The sequence below is a fragment of the Passer montanus genome, unplaced genomic scaffold (assembly GCF_014805655.1).
Source record: "Passer montanus isolate IOZ18808 unplaced genomic scaffold, ASM1480565v1 scaffold99, whole genome shotgun sequence".
Taxonomy (NCBI): Eukaryota; Metazoa; Chordata; class Aves; order Passeriformes; family Passeridae; genus Passer; species Passer montanus.
This window is the reverse complement of record NW_024375367.1, coordinates 2,017,883-2,033,855: the sequence shown is the minus strand read 5'-3', so window position 1 is coordinate 2,033,855 and position 15,973 is coordinate 2,017,883. Positions and strand designations below refer to the sequence as shown.

The window sequence follows — 15,973 nt, the reverse complement described above, 5'->3', positions numbered from 1 at the left end:
TCCCTTGCACCAGCCAGCAGGTTTTCTTGACCACACAATGAGCTGATATGTGGTATAATAATGTAATATTTCTATCTTTGTGTTACTCCAGAGCAGATGAGTGGTTGTTTTTCCAGACCTGACTGTATGACTGTTTGGGTGGGATAATGGAAAAGGCAGTAATGTCTTCCAAACACTTAACTAAGGGCAAATGTTAGCTTATATCAGGAGAAAAACCTAAGATAATTTTAGTGTCTTTTTATTTTTGAGTAGGAAAATTTCAGAGAATGGTGGAAAAGCCTCAATTGATTCCTGAGCTTTTCAGGTTCTGCACTACATCTGTGTCGGCCAGGCTACCATATCAATTACTTCATAGGAGGGAATGCTTCAAATATATTTTGATTTTATTGTATTGAGATGCGGTCCTCAGCACAGTGACAAAATTGAAGGAAATGTTTTATAATATTAGTGTGTATATACTTTACAAGCTTTGCATGGCATAATTGTTAATTTGCTCTTAGAATGCATAGCTGTTAGTTTCCCTTGTCAAAGTTGCTTCTTTAACCATGTAAAACATATTCTGTATTGGTCACAATGAAGGTGTGATAGACTCTAAACTATGTATTTCACATTGTAATGCTGCTCTTGTTTTCTTTTTTAGCTGGTTGGTGGCGAATTTGATCTAGAGATGAACTTTATAATCCAGGATGCAGAGAGCATCACATGCATGTCAGAGCTTTTGGAGCACTGTGATGTGACGTGCCAAGCAGAAATCTGGAGTATGTTCACTGCAATTCTACGTAAAAGTGTCCGTAATTTACAGACTAGCACGGAAGTTGGCTTAATTGAACAGGTACTGCTGAAGATGAGTACTGTGGACGACATGATTGCAGGTATAAATTGCCAGCTGATAAAATAATTATTGCATTCTTGACCTGCCAATGTTTTGTGGTTATGGAAGGGTATGGGATATTTTGATTTTTACTTAAACTGATGTTTTCATTATTACTTCTATTAAGTCAGAAGTACTTCTATATTAATTTCGGGAAAATGACATAAATATATTCTTAGTTTGAAATATCTGTAGATACATGGTGTAAAATAACTGGTTGTTAGTTTGAGAAGATATTGTTATCTTAGAGAAAAAAAAATTAAAATAATTAAAAACAGTGTGTTAGACTTTTTAACTACAAGGCAATATTTTAGCTTTTATATACATTGGTCATTTTAAATCATGATGCCAGAATTGCTAGATCCATTTTAAACATGACCTCATATGACAGCATAGTAGATATTATTTACAGATTTGAATGCTGGACATATGGATTACATTAAACCTTTATGATTCAATAATGTATTCCTGTGATCTCTATATTTTAATTTTTTACATTAGTGGGTTTTAACATCCTATAATATTTTGCAGCATTAAAAAAATAGCATGCTTTGTTTGTTTGCTGAAAATAAGTGATGAAATTATTGCTCAGTTAAAGGTTTTCATTGTATGTGTGAAGGAGTTTATGGTATTCCACACTACATCCTCTCCATAGAAGGGCACAGATTATAATCCTGATTACTTGGATACAGAACAGGTTTGCTCATCATGTTTAAATATGGAACCTGAGGAAATTTATATAATTACTATTTATTTTCCCTGAGGGACCTTAGGCAGTTTCTTTCAATGCAGTGTGAAAGCAAAGTTCTTAATTCTTATATAATTTGTGACTGATGGTAGGTTACTTACATTGTGAGGCATTTTTGAAATATTTGGGGTTTACCTTCTGGAATTCTAATATTTTAGTTGATGACCTGATTCCTGACACATATACAGGTTTTGTGGAACAGTAAACTAGCAAGGATTTCAGACAAGAAGCAAGAAGATGTAAAAGGATGAAAACTGGATTATTGAGGAATGATTTATTCCTTGTCCTGTTTGCTTTTATTGTCAGTATAAATGTGTTTGTAATAATAAGTATTTGGAAAAGCTACATTCTGTTTTTCAAAACAAGTCATAATCAACATCTTGTTTAGAAATATATCTCTAAATGCTAAAATAATTTTAAAGTGTCTTGCTCAGTACTGTACAGTTAAATTCAGACTGAAGTATAACAGATCAATAGATTCATAAATGATGGTTTTCACCAAATATGTTTTGTTTACAATATTTGTAAGTATGGTATGTCGGAATAGTGTAAGGATAAAGATACTCTTCTATTCCATATTAGATATAACACATTATATAATGAGAACAAAATTTTCTTTTCTAAAATTTTTCAGGGTTTTACTCATGGAGATAATGTTCTTACATGAGTAATCACACCAACAAAATGTGTCCAATTTAAGTTTCTGTGAGTAGTACTCATATATGTGGTATACAAGATTGTAATAGTGCCTCCCTTAGAGAATTTTTTAACTGCCTAATTAATTGTAGAAGTGAAAAATCAAGAGCATATGATCTCGATTTTAAGAGGATTTGCGAATTAAAAAATCACTCTCAATTTACAGATATTCATGTAAGCCATGGGGGGTAGTAAATTTTAAAAAAACCAAAACAATCTAATGAATCTTCTACCTCAATGATCTTTTTTCTGAGAGTGGTCACACAGTGCTTCAAAAAGAGACCACCTGCACAAAAAACTTCAGTAAGCTTGTTCTTTGGTATGCTTACATAGATGAAGGGAGTACATATTTAACTTAAAATCAAAACTGAAAATTGGAGTTATGATGACATTTTAGCTTTGCAGTGTGTTCCAAATTATCTGAGTATTCATCTATATATGATGAGCAGGGATGGAAGAGAATCACACGTCCTAGGGTTTTTCTCCAATGACTGTAAATAGATTATTTTTTTGAGAGTTTTTTTTTAACAAGATGTGGAAGCAACCAAATTTGATCATTTTGCTTCTGTCTCTTGATTTCTGTAAGCACCTTAGTCACCTTTTATAAGTGGTAATAATATTGGCAATAAGTCAGAAGTAACAAAAAAGTCATGTAATAGCTATTTTGATATTAGGCAAAATCAGTGATAACTAAAGGAGTATCTTTGTTCCCTAACATCCTATGCAGATGATGAGGTCATAATTGTAGAAGTGTTTTGCCTCAAATATTTCTGTGAGGTTCCCAAAGCCAGGGAATAAAGTAAGAAATTTTGTGTTAAAATGATTTTTAACATTAAAGGGAGGATGTTTTGAACAAGACCTGTGTTAATTTTTACTTCACTTTTTTTCCCAAAACAGTTGCTAATACTCTGTCAGCCAAATGTTTTGAAATTGGCATTTATCATCTCTAAATGGTACAGGTTTTTTTTTTTTTTTTTTTTTTTTTTTTTTTTTTTTTTTGTAATTTGCTTCTCTGGGAGTTGCTTGTTTATTTTTAGGTCATCTCAATTTTTTCCCAAAACAGTTGCTAATACTCTGTCAGCCAAATGTTTTGAAATTGGCTTTTATCATCTCTAAATGGTACAGATTTTTTGGGGGTTTTTTGTAATTTTCTTCTCTGGGAATTGCTTGTTTGTTTTTAGGTCATCTCACTTGTTCCTTTGTGAAACATTTTGATTAGACCTAGATATGGTTTGAATAGACAACTCAGGCAATCGTGCCTGCTTTATGTTCTGATAGCTCACTTTCTGGACCAGTCTAAGTCTGAAGCCACTCTTCTATGATTTTATGACAGTAAGACAGCAGCAAATAAATATGTACCCAAACTTTTGCAATGTGAAGAATTTTTCTGTCTGTTTAGATGGAGACTCTAGATTTGTGAGGTTCTGAGTATTTTAAACATCTAACTGCATGCAATTTTACAAACTCTGTGGTGAGGAATAAAAGCTTAATCATTTTGAAAGTCTCAGTGGCAACGCAAGTGGGCTCAGTTTGCTTTCCAGAAGCATCACCTGTCAAAAAAAACATAGCACTGTGACTGTTGTACTAATATATAGAATGGTCAGCCATTCTATCAACAGTTAAGGAGAAAATATTTTCATAGATGCTTGGTCTTTTTTTTTAACACTTGGACAGAATCTTCCTTGAGGGACTCACTCTTTGCAGTTTCTGTTTCCAGGTGATGAGTAGGGAAGCAGATCACCTGCTCTCAGGGACTCTTTGGGATAGTGTGTCTGTAGTCCTATCTCAGAGGTCAGAAAGATGGAGAGAGTAGATAGGTCTCACCTAAGTCCCATTTTTTCCTCACAGCCATGTTGTGATGATGTAGGTAATTGTTCTAAAACTGCTGGGACTGAATTCTTAAGCACTGAAAGAGTTCATAGTTTCCAAGCAACAGTGTTGGGTTTTGACTGCTCTGTCATAAATAGCCTGTTAACAAGCTTTCCTCTTTCAACCCATTCCGTAAGTAAAACTGCAAAATTATCACATTCTTTATTACAACCTCTAAAAGTTAATTTACATCACCAACAAGGGATAAAATTCACAATTTCATGACCATGTAATATTAAGAGGTTAAGGAGACCTGAGGGTAGTTTCCTGAATTTTTCTTTTGAATGCTATTTAATGTCTTCCCAAGTTAATGCCAGACCCTTCATTTTGATATATGTGCATTGTTACTTGAAGACAGGCAGGCATTTTCCTATTGTATTTTCATATTAAGTGACTGAATTAAGCATTCCTGCAAGGTCACTGGTTAATTTATAAATCCTATGAAAACTGCTTAGTATGAAATTATTCTGAAGGTGCCATTAATAGAAATTAGAAATATATTAAAAATGAGAAACTGCCTGTTTTTTCCTTCTGGACTTAATATTATTATATACAATCTTGTTTCTGAAATGAGATCATGGATTCCAGTTATATATGTAATCTTATTTAGTATAAAAATGTAGACATTAAAAAAATCCAGTTGTAGTATGCTTTCTGACCTTTGTCCATTTATAGATGAGTGGATTACTAGGATTTATAAAGCAGATGGGACAGACTCTTTTAAGAGACTTCTAATAAGTATGAATAAAGTTATGTAATAATTATTTTTAAGTCTTTTTATTGAAACAAGAACCTTTAAGTAGCCTTAAGTGCTTCAACTTCCACAGATGTTGTTTGCTTTATCTTTGCTTGTTATCTACTGGGCTTCAATCTTCCAGGTCATTGTTTTACCCAGAGTTACATAATTAGGGAGCTTATGTTTGTTTCTCTCCATCAATGTTTAATTCATTACTTATAAATATGTATTTCTAATGCCTGTAGGTTATCCACATCTTCAGTAGAAATAAGAATTTTTTTCTGTGCCTTAAGGTAGTATAGGGCTGTAACAGTGAAACAAAGCAATACACGTTCAGTGATTTTTTTTAAGCTTGCCAATTGTTTCTGTGTTTGACTGTATTAATTTGCACTTTTTTCCCCTCTGTCACAAGATTTTTTTTTAATGGTGTTTTGATTTTCACTAGACAACTTTGCTTCTACACAACATTTTTTTCTCTGTAAGGCAAGCAAAATTTGCAGTCCCTTGATCTGAAAAGAAAGCTGAAACTACAAAATAGGAATTGGGAAATTGTCAGCCAAAGATTAGTATTCACTTGTGCTTATTTCCTTTTCTGAGTGGTAACTGTGACTGTTACCAGTTTCTGATCATGTACAGGATGTGCCACCTTTACAGTGCAGGCTGGATACCACAGTGAAAGGGGCAGGCACTAGGGGAGCTGAGTCATAGAATTCATCACCATGAAAGAAAAGGCATTTATTTTTATTAGGTGAATTTGTTTTCCCTAATTCTGTCACACATGTATGTAGTAGTGATTTTAAAGGGAAGATTAAAGAAATGAGATGGGGGGAAAATCTGTACTTGGAGATTAGGGATATATTCAGAATTTACGGTGAAAATGTCTGCTAAATTGCAATGCTTTTCCTTTGCCTTTCCTGATAGGCAATTTCACTCAACAAACAGTTCACTATGTCTTCTGTAAATTAAATTATATTTCATTCTTCACACATGACTTTTGCTTGCTAAAGATCAGAGACTAGTATAATTGTAGAAAAAGCTAAATAGATATTAATGCTTTTGCTCAAAACCACATATACATGGATTTGCAAAAAGAAAATTTGTTTTAAAACAAAATATGAATGTGAAATGTCTTTGGAAAGACTTGTTTCTCCAGAAAACTACTCTTTCTCAGCACCTGTAAGAGTCATCCTTTCACTAATGAACAAGGATAACATGCAGTCCTACAATAAAATGTAAAGTTATCTGTTGAAAATTATGTCTTCTACAAGTTTTAGCAGGGCGGCAGGAGGAGAGTGGGGGAATTTCCCCAGATGGGGAAAGTGTGTTAATGCTGATTATGTTGTGTCATAGCTGTTTTGTTTTGAAAACTCTGGACTTCGCTGCTTGATCTTTGAATTAAATTTTTATCCTCATTTGTGGATATGAGCAAATTGGTTCACCTCCCGCTAGAGGAAGTTCTAATTCTTATTAGTCCATTTTATTCCTGAAAAAAGTATGGAGTATAACAAAAGGTTCAGCATCCAACAAGCTAACAAATTCTTAATATGAAATTCTGGAGTTTTAAATAAGTAGTTTTAAACCTGATAATCTCTGAAAGGAGGACTCTGTTTAATGTTCTTACTGTAAAATCTTATGAGTTTTGAGATGTTGTAATGAAAGCTCTATTCCATAATCCTGTTAACAATTTTGATCCCTTCTTTTTATTGTGCTCTTTAATTTTTTTCTTGCTATCATTTCTGTTTGTTTTCCTTTCTTTTGTTGTTGTTGTTTTTCTATTGTTTGGTTTGATTGCTGGGTTTTTGTTTGATTGGTTTTGTGGGTTTTTTGTTGGTTTGGGGTTTTTTTGCAGGGGACAGAGGGAGGTTTTTTTTTCTTTTTTTTCCCCTGGCATTTCATTACAGTAAAGATCAGAAGCATCACGGTAGCAAAAAGTGGAAAATTATAGAAATTATATTGTAAAATGCTGGGCTTAGGTTAATGTAGAGCAATTTTTAGGTCAAAATTGTTGAAAAAATGTTAACTTCAGGGGAAAGAAGGAACTCTTATCCCAAAGACATATGGCAGAAAGAACAAGTTTATAAAGTTTATAATGTGTGATACATGTTGTGAAATGGGAAGAATTAATGTTCTGTAAATGTAATAATTTTTTCAAAATATCTTGCAAAATTTAACATTAAATCCTTTGTAAAATATTCAATACAAGTTGGATTTTTAGAATATGTAAATACACTTACTTTTAAAGGTATTAATTTTTTCAGCTTTTTTGTGTTTATCAAAGCAATGAAATTCAGAGTTCAGAATAACTTTATTTTCCTTTGAAGATCTCCTAGTTGATATGTTGGGGGTTCTTGCCAGCTACAGCATCACTGTCAAGGAGTTGAAGCTTTTGTTCAGCATGCTTCGAGGGGAAAATGGAATCTGGGTAAGCTGTGATCAGATAAAGCATTAAGTGTCATTCCATTAGAGCCTGAAGTTAACATAATCTGTCTCCTGGGACATATAAAGTTGAATTTGTTTACTCATGTTGACTGAACATATGTTCAAGAAGTATTTTTGCTAACTATTTTAATGTTAATTTGCTCTGTTGTTTGAAAACTGTCCACTTTCCATTGTAGCCTAGAGAGTACAAAAATGGTTGTATTGACTTTTCTGCAATTCTCTTTTTTTCACAGCCAAGACATGCAGTTAAATTATTATCAGTCCTTAATCAGATGCCACAGAGACATGGGCCAGATACCTTTTTCAACTTCCCAGGCTGTAGTGCTGCAGTAAGTTTTCAACCAAAATTCTACAATTTCAGGAACAAATAAATAGCTAACTCCTTATTTGCATTTCCCTTCATTTGGTTTCAGAAATTCTTGAAAATGAAATTAGAATGGAAATACATGTTTGAGTCGTGTAGACATTGCCTTCTACAGACTTATAAGGCAGCTGTGTTGTTGAGAAGTTGCACTTGTGAGGAAGGAATATCAAGCAGCAGATTTAGGTCTAGGGAAGTTACTGTGAAAGAGAAAACTGAAAATTCCAAAGAACGGTGTTATTTTATTAGAATAATGTAATCAATATTATATAAAGTAGAGAGGTGAGAAAAATCAAGAAATTAACTTGTCCACATCACCACAGTTTACAGTGCCTGCTTAGTTATAAACTTTATTATAAAGGTTTCATTTTGTCTGAATTCCATCAAATGTTTCCATTCTATCAAGGCAGTGGAGATAAGTTAGAATGGTGAAATTGTATTCCTTTCCAAACCTTCCCAAGTATATATTCTCTCTTCCATTCACTGCACGTACTTTGAAAAAAAAAATCCACTACAAATAAATTCAAGTATTGTATACAGATTTATAGATTATAGAGAGTAAATACAAATGTCAATACTAGGGAATAGAAATCTGAGGTAGAGTTCCATTCTGGTATACATTCTGGTATAGAATGGCAGGTGTATGCTCAGGTAGAAGGTGGAATCTTCTAACAGAAAATAATCCTGAGATTCCTGTTTCCTCATGCCAGTGCATGGAGGCTGCTCTACCTGCATTTCATCCATCAATGGCACTGATAATTTTCTTTAAGCAAAAACTGCTACATCCATTCCTTGTGAACAGACTTGTCAGAGTGGCAGATTGCATCAGGGAAGTAAACTGGCTGATAATCACTGTTTTACACCTGGGTTATTTTTTGCTAGATTGTCTTTGATCTTTTTTGATATCCAGCCTTATAAACAGATGTGTCAGCAAAATGCATAGGGCAGATTATGTAAAGAATTAATTACTAAGTTTTGAAAGGAAAAGTTTCATTATCTCCTGCTAAATTAAAACCACAGTTAACATCTCTTACAAGTACATGCACCAGCAAGACAGGTGTTGCAGAATATGAATGTCTACAGTGACACATACTGATTTGACATTTCTGGGCTTCAGAGGCAAACCCTGATGAAATTTCTATCTTAAATTTAATTTTTTATCAGAGGTTCAAAAAAGGTTTAGCAGGAGAAGAATTTCAAATATTCCTTCCTGTCCACATGTACATCAATAACAAGAGTTCTTGATTGAAATGCAGAGTCTCTTCCCTTTGAGTCTTCTAGGATCTTGTTTCACATACTACTCTTGATGAACTGCACTCCTGTAAATCAAAAAAATATAAATTTCAAATTTACACTTCTTTATTAGTGTCTGTTGTATTTCACTATGAAGTTCCGGAGAGGATACATCCTCTGAAGTGGACCATGGGCAGAAATTTATAAAATTACCCAAAAAGTAAAGCACTTCTTGAGAAGAAAGAGGCTGGACAGGACCTAGTTCATTAGCACTGAGTTTGTTTTCAAGTATGGTGCACAAGGTTGGCATCAGACAGAGAAACAGCATAACTTTTAATCAGCATGATAGATTTCTGGTTGGCTCTCTTTAAAGTTAAGGGCCTGCTCCTTGTATATCCAGGGTTTCAGTGGCAGTGTGAAGGAGCCAGGAGTGTACAGATATGCTGCTGAGAGCTGCTTCATTTTCCCAGCTGCAGGGCCCTTCCCAGTACAGTATTGCATCTGTACCAGTCTGTGCAGGTGGCATGTTAGTCACTCCAGTTGGAGGACACTTTGTGCTTGCTGGTACTTCTACTCTCAGGTGTTGTTCCCATTCATCATCAAGCAGCTCTTCTGCTTCAGGCAGGAAACTGCCTCTCAGGAGGCAGGAGCCATATCCCAAAGCTGTTCCTTGAAATGTTTAGTTTTAGTTTTAACAATGAATCTCGATTTTATGATGTGTTGATTGATTTGATTTTATATTTAAGTTTATTGATGAGATTAATAATTGTTAGGAGTGAAATTTATAGTTTAATTTCTGCAGAAGTAATTTTTCTTTTTGTTCAGTTAATATTTCCAATTCACAAATTTAATTTTGTGTCCTCTATTGGTAAAATTTATGTAGTTAAAAGTTAAATTATTTTAAAATACGTAGAAAAGTAATGCATTAATTCAAAAGCACTATCTAAAGGGTTTTTTCTGTATTTCATATATGAAAGTTAAAGCAGATCTACAGAGCTAGAATGACACAGGATTTTAGAATGGCATTACTTTTAACAGTATTTCTCAAAAAACTAATTGTTCCTTTTTTTTTTTCTTCCCTCCTTTCAGGCAATTGCATTGCCTCCTATTGCTAAGTGGCCTTATCAAAATGGGTTTACTCTTAATACCTGGTTTCGTATGGATCCACTAAACAATATCAATGTAGATAAGGATAAACCCTATCTCTATTGGTAAGTAGCTTACAATGCTGCAGTTATGGTTTGTTCCATGGCTTCCCAACAACCATTCATCTTTCTTATTTTTATTTTTTCTTTAGGGATTGTAAAATATATTAATTCTTAGAGCTTTAAATGGAGAATGTTGTCATATTTTTTGTTTGGTGCTAAAGATTCTCAGCTGATGGCAGTACTACAAAATAAATCTGTTAAACTCAGAGTGCACAGTTTGCACATTAGCTAAAGGCAACAGAAAGTAGATCTATGGATATAAAAATGGTTAACTGATGACCGGTTCCCCAAAAATGTGAAAATGTTATGTGAATGTAATGTGTATAAAAGAAATTGAATATACCAATCTCAGAAGAAAATCACAGAATGTGTCAAGTTGAAAGGGACCCATCAGGATCATTGAGTCCAACTCAGCCCTGCGCAGGACCATCCCCATCACACCTTGTGTCAGAAAGTATTGTCCAAACCCTTCTTGCACTTGGTCAGGCTTGGTGCTGTGACCACTTCCTTGGGGAGCCTGTTCCAGTGCCTAGCCACTCTCTGGGTGAAGAACCTTTTCCTAATATCCAACCTAAACTTCCCCAACACAACTTCAGGCCATTCCCTCAGGTCCTGACACTGGTCACCAGAGAGTTTAGATCAGTGCCTGCCCCTCCTCTTCCCCTCACAAGGAAGTTGTAACTGCAATGAGCTCTCCTCCAGGCTGAACAGACCAAGTGTCCTCAGCCACTTCTCATACAGCTTCCCCACCAGGCCCTTCACCATTCTTAGGGTTCTCCTTCAGGCACTCTCCAATAGTTTAATGTCTTTTTAATATTTTGGTGCCTAAAACTGCTCCCAGCACTCGAGGTGAGGCCGCCCCAGCTCAGAGCAGAGTGGGACAATCCCCTCCCTGGCCCAGCTGGCCATGCTGTGCTTGATGCACTTCAAGACACGCCTGGACCTCCTGGCTGCCAGGGCACTGCTGACCCAGATTTGACTTGCCACCAACCAGGACCCCCAGGCCCCTTTACATGGCACTGTTTTCCAGCATCTCATTCCCCAGTCTATTTGTCCACCCAGGGTTTCCTCATCCCAGGTGCAGAATCCAGCACTTGCCCTTCTTGAACTTCATATGGTTGGTGATTTCCCAGTCCTCTTATTTGTCAGTCCCTCTCTGCAGGGCTTCCTTGCCTTCAAATGGGTCAACAGCTCCTCCCAGTTTTCTACCATCTGCAAACTTGCTTTTATCCTTTCCAGTCCTGCATCCAAATTGTTTAAGGAAATGTTGAAAAACACAGGGCCTGCAGACTTTGCCATGACAGGAGCAATGTAAATTATTATCATTTTTCTATAGTAGCTTAAGCCAAGCTCTAATTAATAATTCAAAATAGGAAAAGGTTTCAGGTTTCAGACTTTGCCACATGAAAGCTTGTGTCACACACAGCGACCACCAAGAGAAAGATACCAAAGCAAATGTCTATTTGGTTTCAACTTGCTTTTTGGTCATGTAATATCTTTTTCAGTTTAACTAGATGAAAAACGTGTTGTATAAATAACTCAAGTCTTTAAGTGAGTGCAGTGCCTTTGTGGTGTGAGACAGCCGTTACATCAACTCAACCATGATGTGAAAACTGATTCTTAAAAATTGAGACAGGAAGCAAAGAAATTCTTTCACATTTACCAGATGTGAGGGAAATTTGCTGCTATTCTGTTATTAGGGACATGGTCAACCCTGCTTCAAGAACTGTATGCCAGTTTGTTTTTTTATAAAAAACGTGATTTTAAATATCTCTGAGGATGATGCTAGGCAGCTGCTGACAGTCTATTACCACATGGATATTGGAATAGTATTGTAGCTGTCTTACCAATTATAAATTGAGTGTGACAATCCTGGAAGAAAATTAGAAATCTGACATTTGCATGAACAATAAATAACAAGGCAGAGCAGTCAAAGGGTAAGGTTTAGAATTCTGTAGCAGAAATTTTAGTATAAGCTGACCAGCGTCACATACCTAGCAGTGGATAATGGGTGCCACTTTACCCGCTACTTCTAATGGGTAGCAATATGTTAGAAAGCAGGAATTACAGCAGGATATTAAGGATTGTTGTAGGTTACCAACTCACCATAAAATCCATTTTCATTGCTCTAGCTGAAAGAGCTAATGTGATCTTTTTAAGGATAGTCTGAATAAACAGAGATGACAACAAAGGTGATGTGATTCCTTCCCAAAATCTTGGCAAAAGCATTACTTGAATGTCATTTATAGTTCAGACTTGCTACTTCTTTTAAGAGACCATGGGAAAAACTGGTGCTATTCAGAAATAGTGAGCGGTGTCACTATTAGTAGTGACCCTTGGGAGTGAACTGTCCCTTGGAAAACATATTTTATAGTGAATAATTTTATTTTTTTTTTTAAATCTAGGATCTGGTGGATAGACTGCAAAATAAGAAAATTCAGATTTTTAGATACATGGTACTATGGCCACTATCGCAATTATAAGACATAGTAAAAAAAAAAAAGTAACAATACTAATAGTAATCCTTATAATACTTTAATGGATTGTTTGAAATGTTTCTTTAAAAATAAGGTGTAGATTCTTTGTCATAAAGAGGCTGCAAATTTAGATATTTAGGGCTCAGCTGATTGATTTCTCAAGGTTTGTGGTTTTTTTTTGGTGTGGTTTTTTTTGTTTTTAAGAGGTGTTTTCTTTCAGGTTACATATCAGGTTCTGTAAAAGAATTAGAAGGTCAACTGAGGCTGGTATGTCATAATTGATTTTTGTTCATAGAAAGTCTAAGTGCTTCCACAAACATTAAATGGAAGAATGGCTAAAACTTCTGGAACAGTGTTCTATATTTTAGTTTTACAGATGTAGATATAGGGAGGAAAGAAAAAAATCAAAACCATTCAAAAAACAAGGTGTCTAGTATTTTCAGACTTTGTCTAGGGGTTATGGTAATAGAGATAATACAGAACAGTTGCAAAAGCCTATAGTGGAATTCCAAAGTTAGTAGAAAGCAAATTTCACACACACCTTTCAGGCAAGAATGAATTAATATCTTCTCAATATCGGCACTGTGGTTATATGTTAAAATGCTCATAAAATCCTAAGCTAAAGAAACTGGAATCCCTAAACAGTTCCACTGGTGGAAGAATGCTCTCTTGCTATGGAAGTGTAATAACATTCGGTAGCTGCTTTGAGAAAGTGGCTGAAATGAAACATAATTGTAAAGGTTATATGAACAAACTGTAGTAAAATTGTGTTCCAGCTGCTATGGGAGGTTATTTAAAGCTCATAAAACCATGTGGCTGTTGATGGCACTGCTCTTACTGTCCCCATGCATTTCATCTTGCGATGTGGAAAGTTCTGCACATGTAGGTAATTGGTAAGGGAACTTTGGAGTATTCTGTAGACAGTCCTAGCCTACATTACCTTTGACAAGAAAGAATATGTCAAGAGTAAAATTACATAGTATAATGTTGAGGTAAACAGAACACATTTGAGTACTCAGTTTCTTAACTACTCTTGTATTAGAAATACAATTAATTTGGAGGAAAAAAAGTAAAATCTTGGCTAAATTTCATGCTTAAAAATCATTCATCTATTCCAAGGCAAAGAGCCCTGCTAAGAAATGAGCAGTTTTTTCATTATTTCATTGCTTTCTCGTGTTCACGTGCTGAACTCCAGGAAGTTACACACTTAAGGACAACTCAGTGTTTAAAATTTCAGGAAGAGTCTGATTTGACCATAATGGAGATAAAATCAGCCCAGTAACCAAAAAGGTTAGGAAAGAGAGAAAATTTGAAAGATGTAGACGTTTATTCTAGTGATATTCTTTATTTCAAAATGCTTTCTAGCTCTTGTTCATGGTATTAGGATGCATTTTATACAATGGTAATAATATTTTATCATGTAAAACATTGATATTTACAGTGATTGGCTGTTGATAGTTTAAAGGAAACTATTATATTTGACATCTCTAATCAAATAATATAACACTGTTCATCAGAATGCAGTGAATTTCTGTATTATTTTAGTACCCTTCAGAATGGGATTCTGTTAAATGAAAGCATTTAGACCATTTTAGAGATAACATTTCTGAGAAACAGATTTGGCATTGTGAGAGTTGCAGTAACCTGCTGAAAAGTTCTTTGAATGGCATAAGGCCCTGAGGAGACGAATCAAAGTCTCAAACTATCTCACAACACATTCAGTTGCTCTTATTGTAAGAGCTGTATTTTAAGTTTTTTAGCCTTCATTTTATTGCACTAAATTCAGTGCTGTGGTTGTGCAGGTTGTGTGTATGGGTAATGTAGATTTATGTGTATGAGTGATATTCTTCCATGAGGCTGTTCACTGCTCCTTTTGTTGAGGGGTAGAGCTGCCTGTAGGGTCATTGTGGAAGCCAGATCATTGGCATGATCCAGGTTAAAAATAGTCTTCAAAAGATACAAAGGAATGGCAGTGTTATAAAGTGGTTTTGATTTTGAGGTCAATGGCAATGGACAGCATGTAATATTTCTCTTCATTCTTTGGTGATGTCTTAGGTTTATTTAGAGAGAACATTTTACGTTTATTAAAGAAGTGCCCTTTTTTTTCGTTTCTGCAAAGAGTTCTATGGAAGCCCTTATTAAAGACAGTGGCAGGGAATAATGCTCCTTTTCAACACAGCAGCTTGAGGGGAGAGAAAACTGTATAAAATATAGAGAAGCAGATGAATGAATAAGGAAGACAGAGGCTGAATTGGGGAAAAATATATACAATATATACTTTGACACTAGAAGTAGAAACTTCTGTGCAAGGATTCATTAGGGTGCAGAAAAATCATCTATAGGTGTTATTACACCTGTTCTGTTTACTGTTTTTAAAATTTTTTATAAGTTTTTTTAAAAGTATCCTTTAGTAGTTTTTAAAAAGGTATCCTAATTCATTACAACAAAACTGGGTTTCTAGACTTTGAGAATTTGAATGTCTCTTTTTTACCTCCTTTACAAATGCCCTCATAGGAGATTAGTGTCTAAGCCCTGATCACCTCAGGGTATAATCACAACACCTATCTTGTAAAGAGTTTTTTGGGTTTTTTTTATTCGGTCATGGTTTATCAACTTTTTTTTTGACAATGAGCAAAGAGAACAATCTCTTAAATAATGCACACTTATTGACTTTAGGTTTCTGAAGATGGAATAACTTTCACAAATATTAAAATTTTTCTGTGTTAAATTCAAGATTGTATATATGTAGTAGGGTAAACTAAAAATATACTATTTCAGCAGATATTAAGGAAGATGAAATTTGAACTTAGTGTCTGCATGTACCTTTCATGTCCTAATATTCCTAGGAAAAACTAGTAAAAGTGTATGAGAAAATGTTGCAACAAAGAAACTATTTAAAACATTATTATTGCAATAACATAAAATTATTTTATAAGTTAGCTGCATTAAGAGAATGAGAAAGTACTAATTAGTGGGCTAATTGTACAGTACTAATTAGTGGGCTAATTGTAGTCTGGCTACAGGACTTTGTACAAATACTCAATTAGTAGGGTTTTTTTCTTATATTTGCAAAGCTTCCTTTCAGAATTCATAGATGAAATTCACTATCTCGACCATCTCGACCTTGTATTTCAGCCACTGGTTATTTATTAAAGAAACGTCCAGAAGTTGCATACAATATACTCCATATTATTGATAGTAAACTGATCTTTTGTACTTATCTTTTAGGAAGTGATTAAGCAGCTTAGCTGTAGATATGGACTTGCCTTTTTAAATTGTTCAGTGAATGTTGTTCATGAACTTTCACCAGTTACCTTTGCAAAGTGTTTTTTTAA

General features: G+C 34.7%; 1 protein-coding gene across 10 annotated transcripts in view; it reads left to right on the top strand.

Annotated features, from left to right (window-relative positions):
• The window catches only part of NBEA (neurobeachin), a 453,154-nt gene that overhangs the window by 77,430 nt on the left and 359,751 nt on the right, over positions 1-15,973 (top strand). For all 10 annotated transcript variants that reach the window (XM_039696621.1, XM_039696630.1, XM_039696627.1 and 7 more), the window contains exons 2-5: positions 641-872; positions 7,242-7,342; positions 7,593-7,688; positions 10,043-10,164. In XM_039696621.1, the coding sequence (XP_039552555.1) occupies positions 641-872; positions 7,242-7,342; positions 7,593-7,688; positions 10,043-10,164 (551 nt within the window). The remainder of the gene's footprint in view (positions 1-640; positions 873-7,241; positions 7,343-7,592; positions 7,689-10,042; positions 10,165-15,973) is intronic.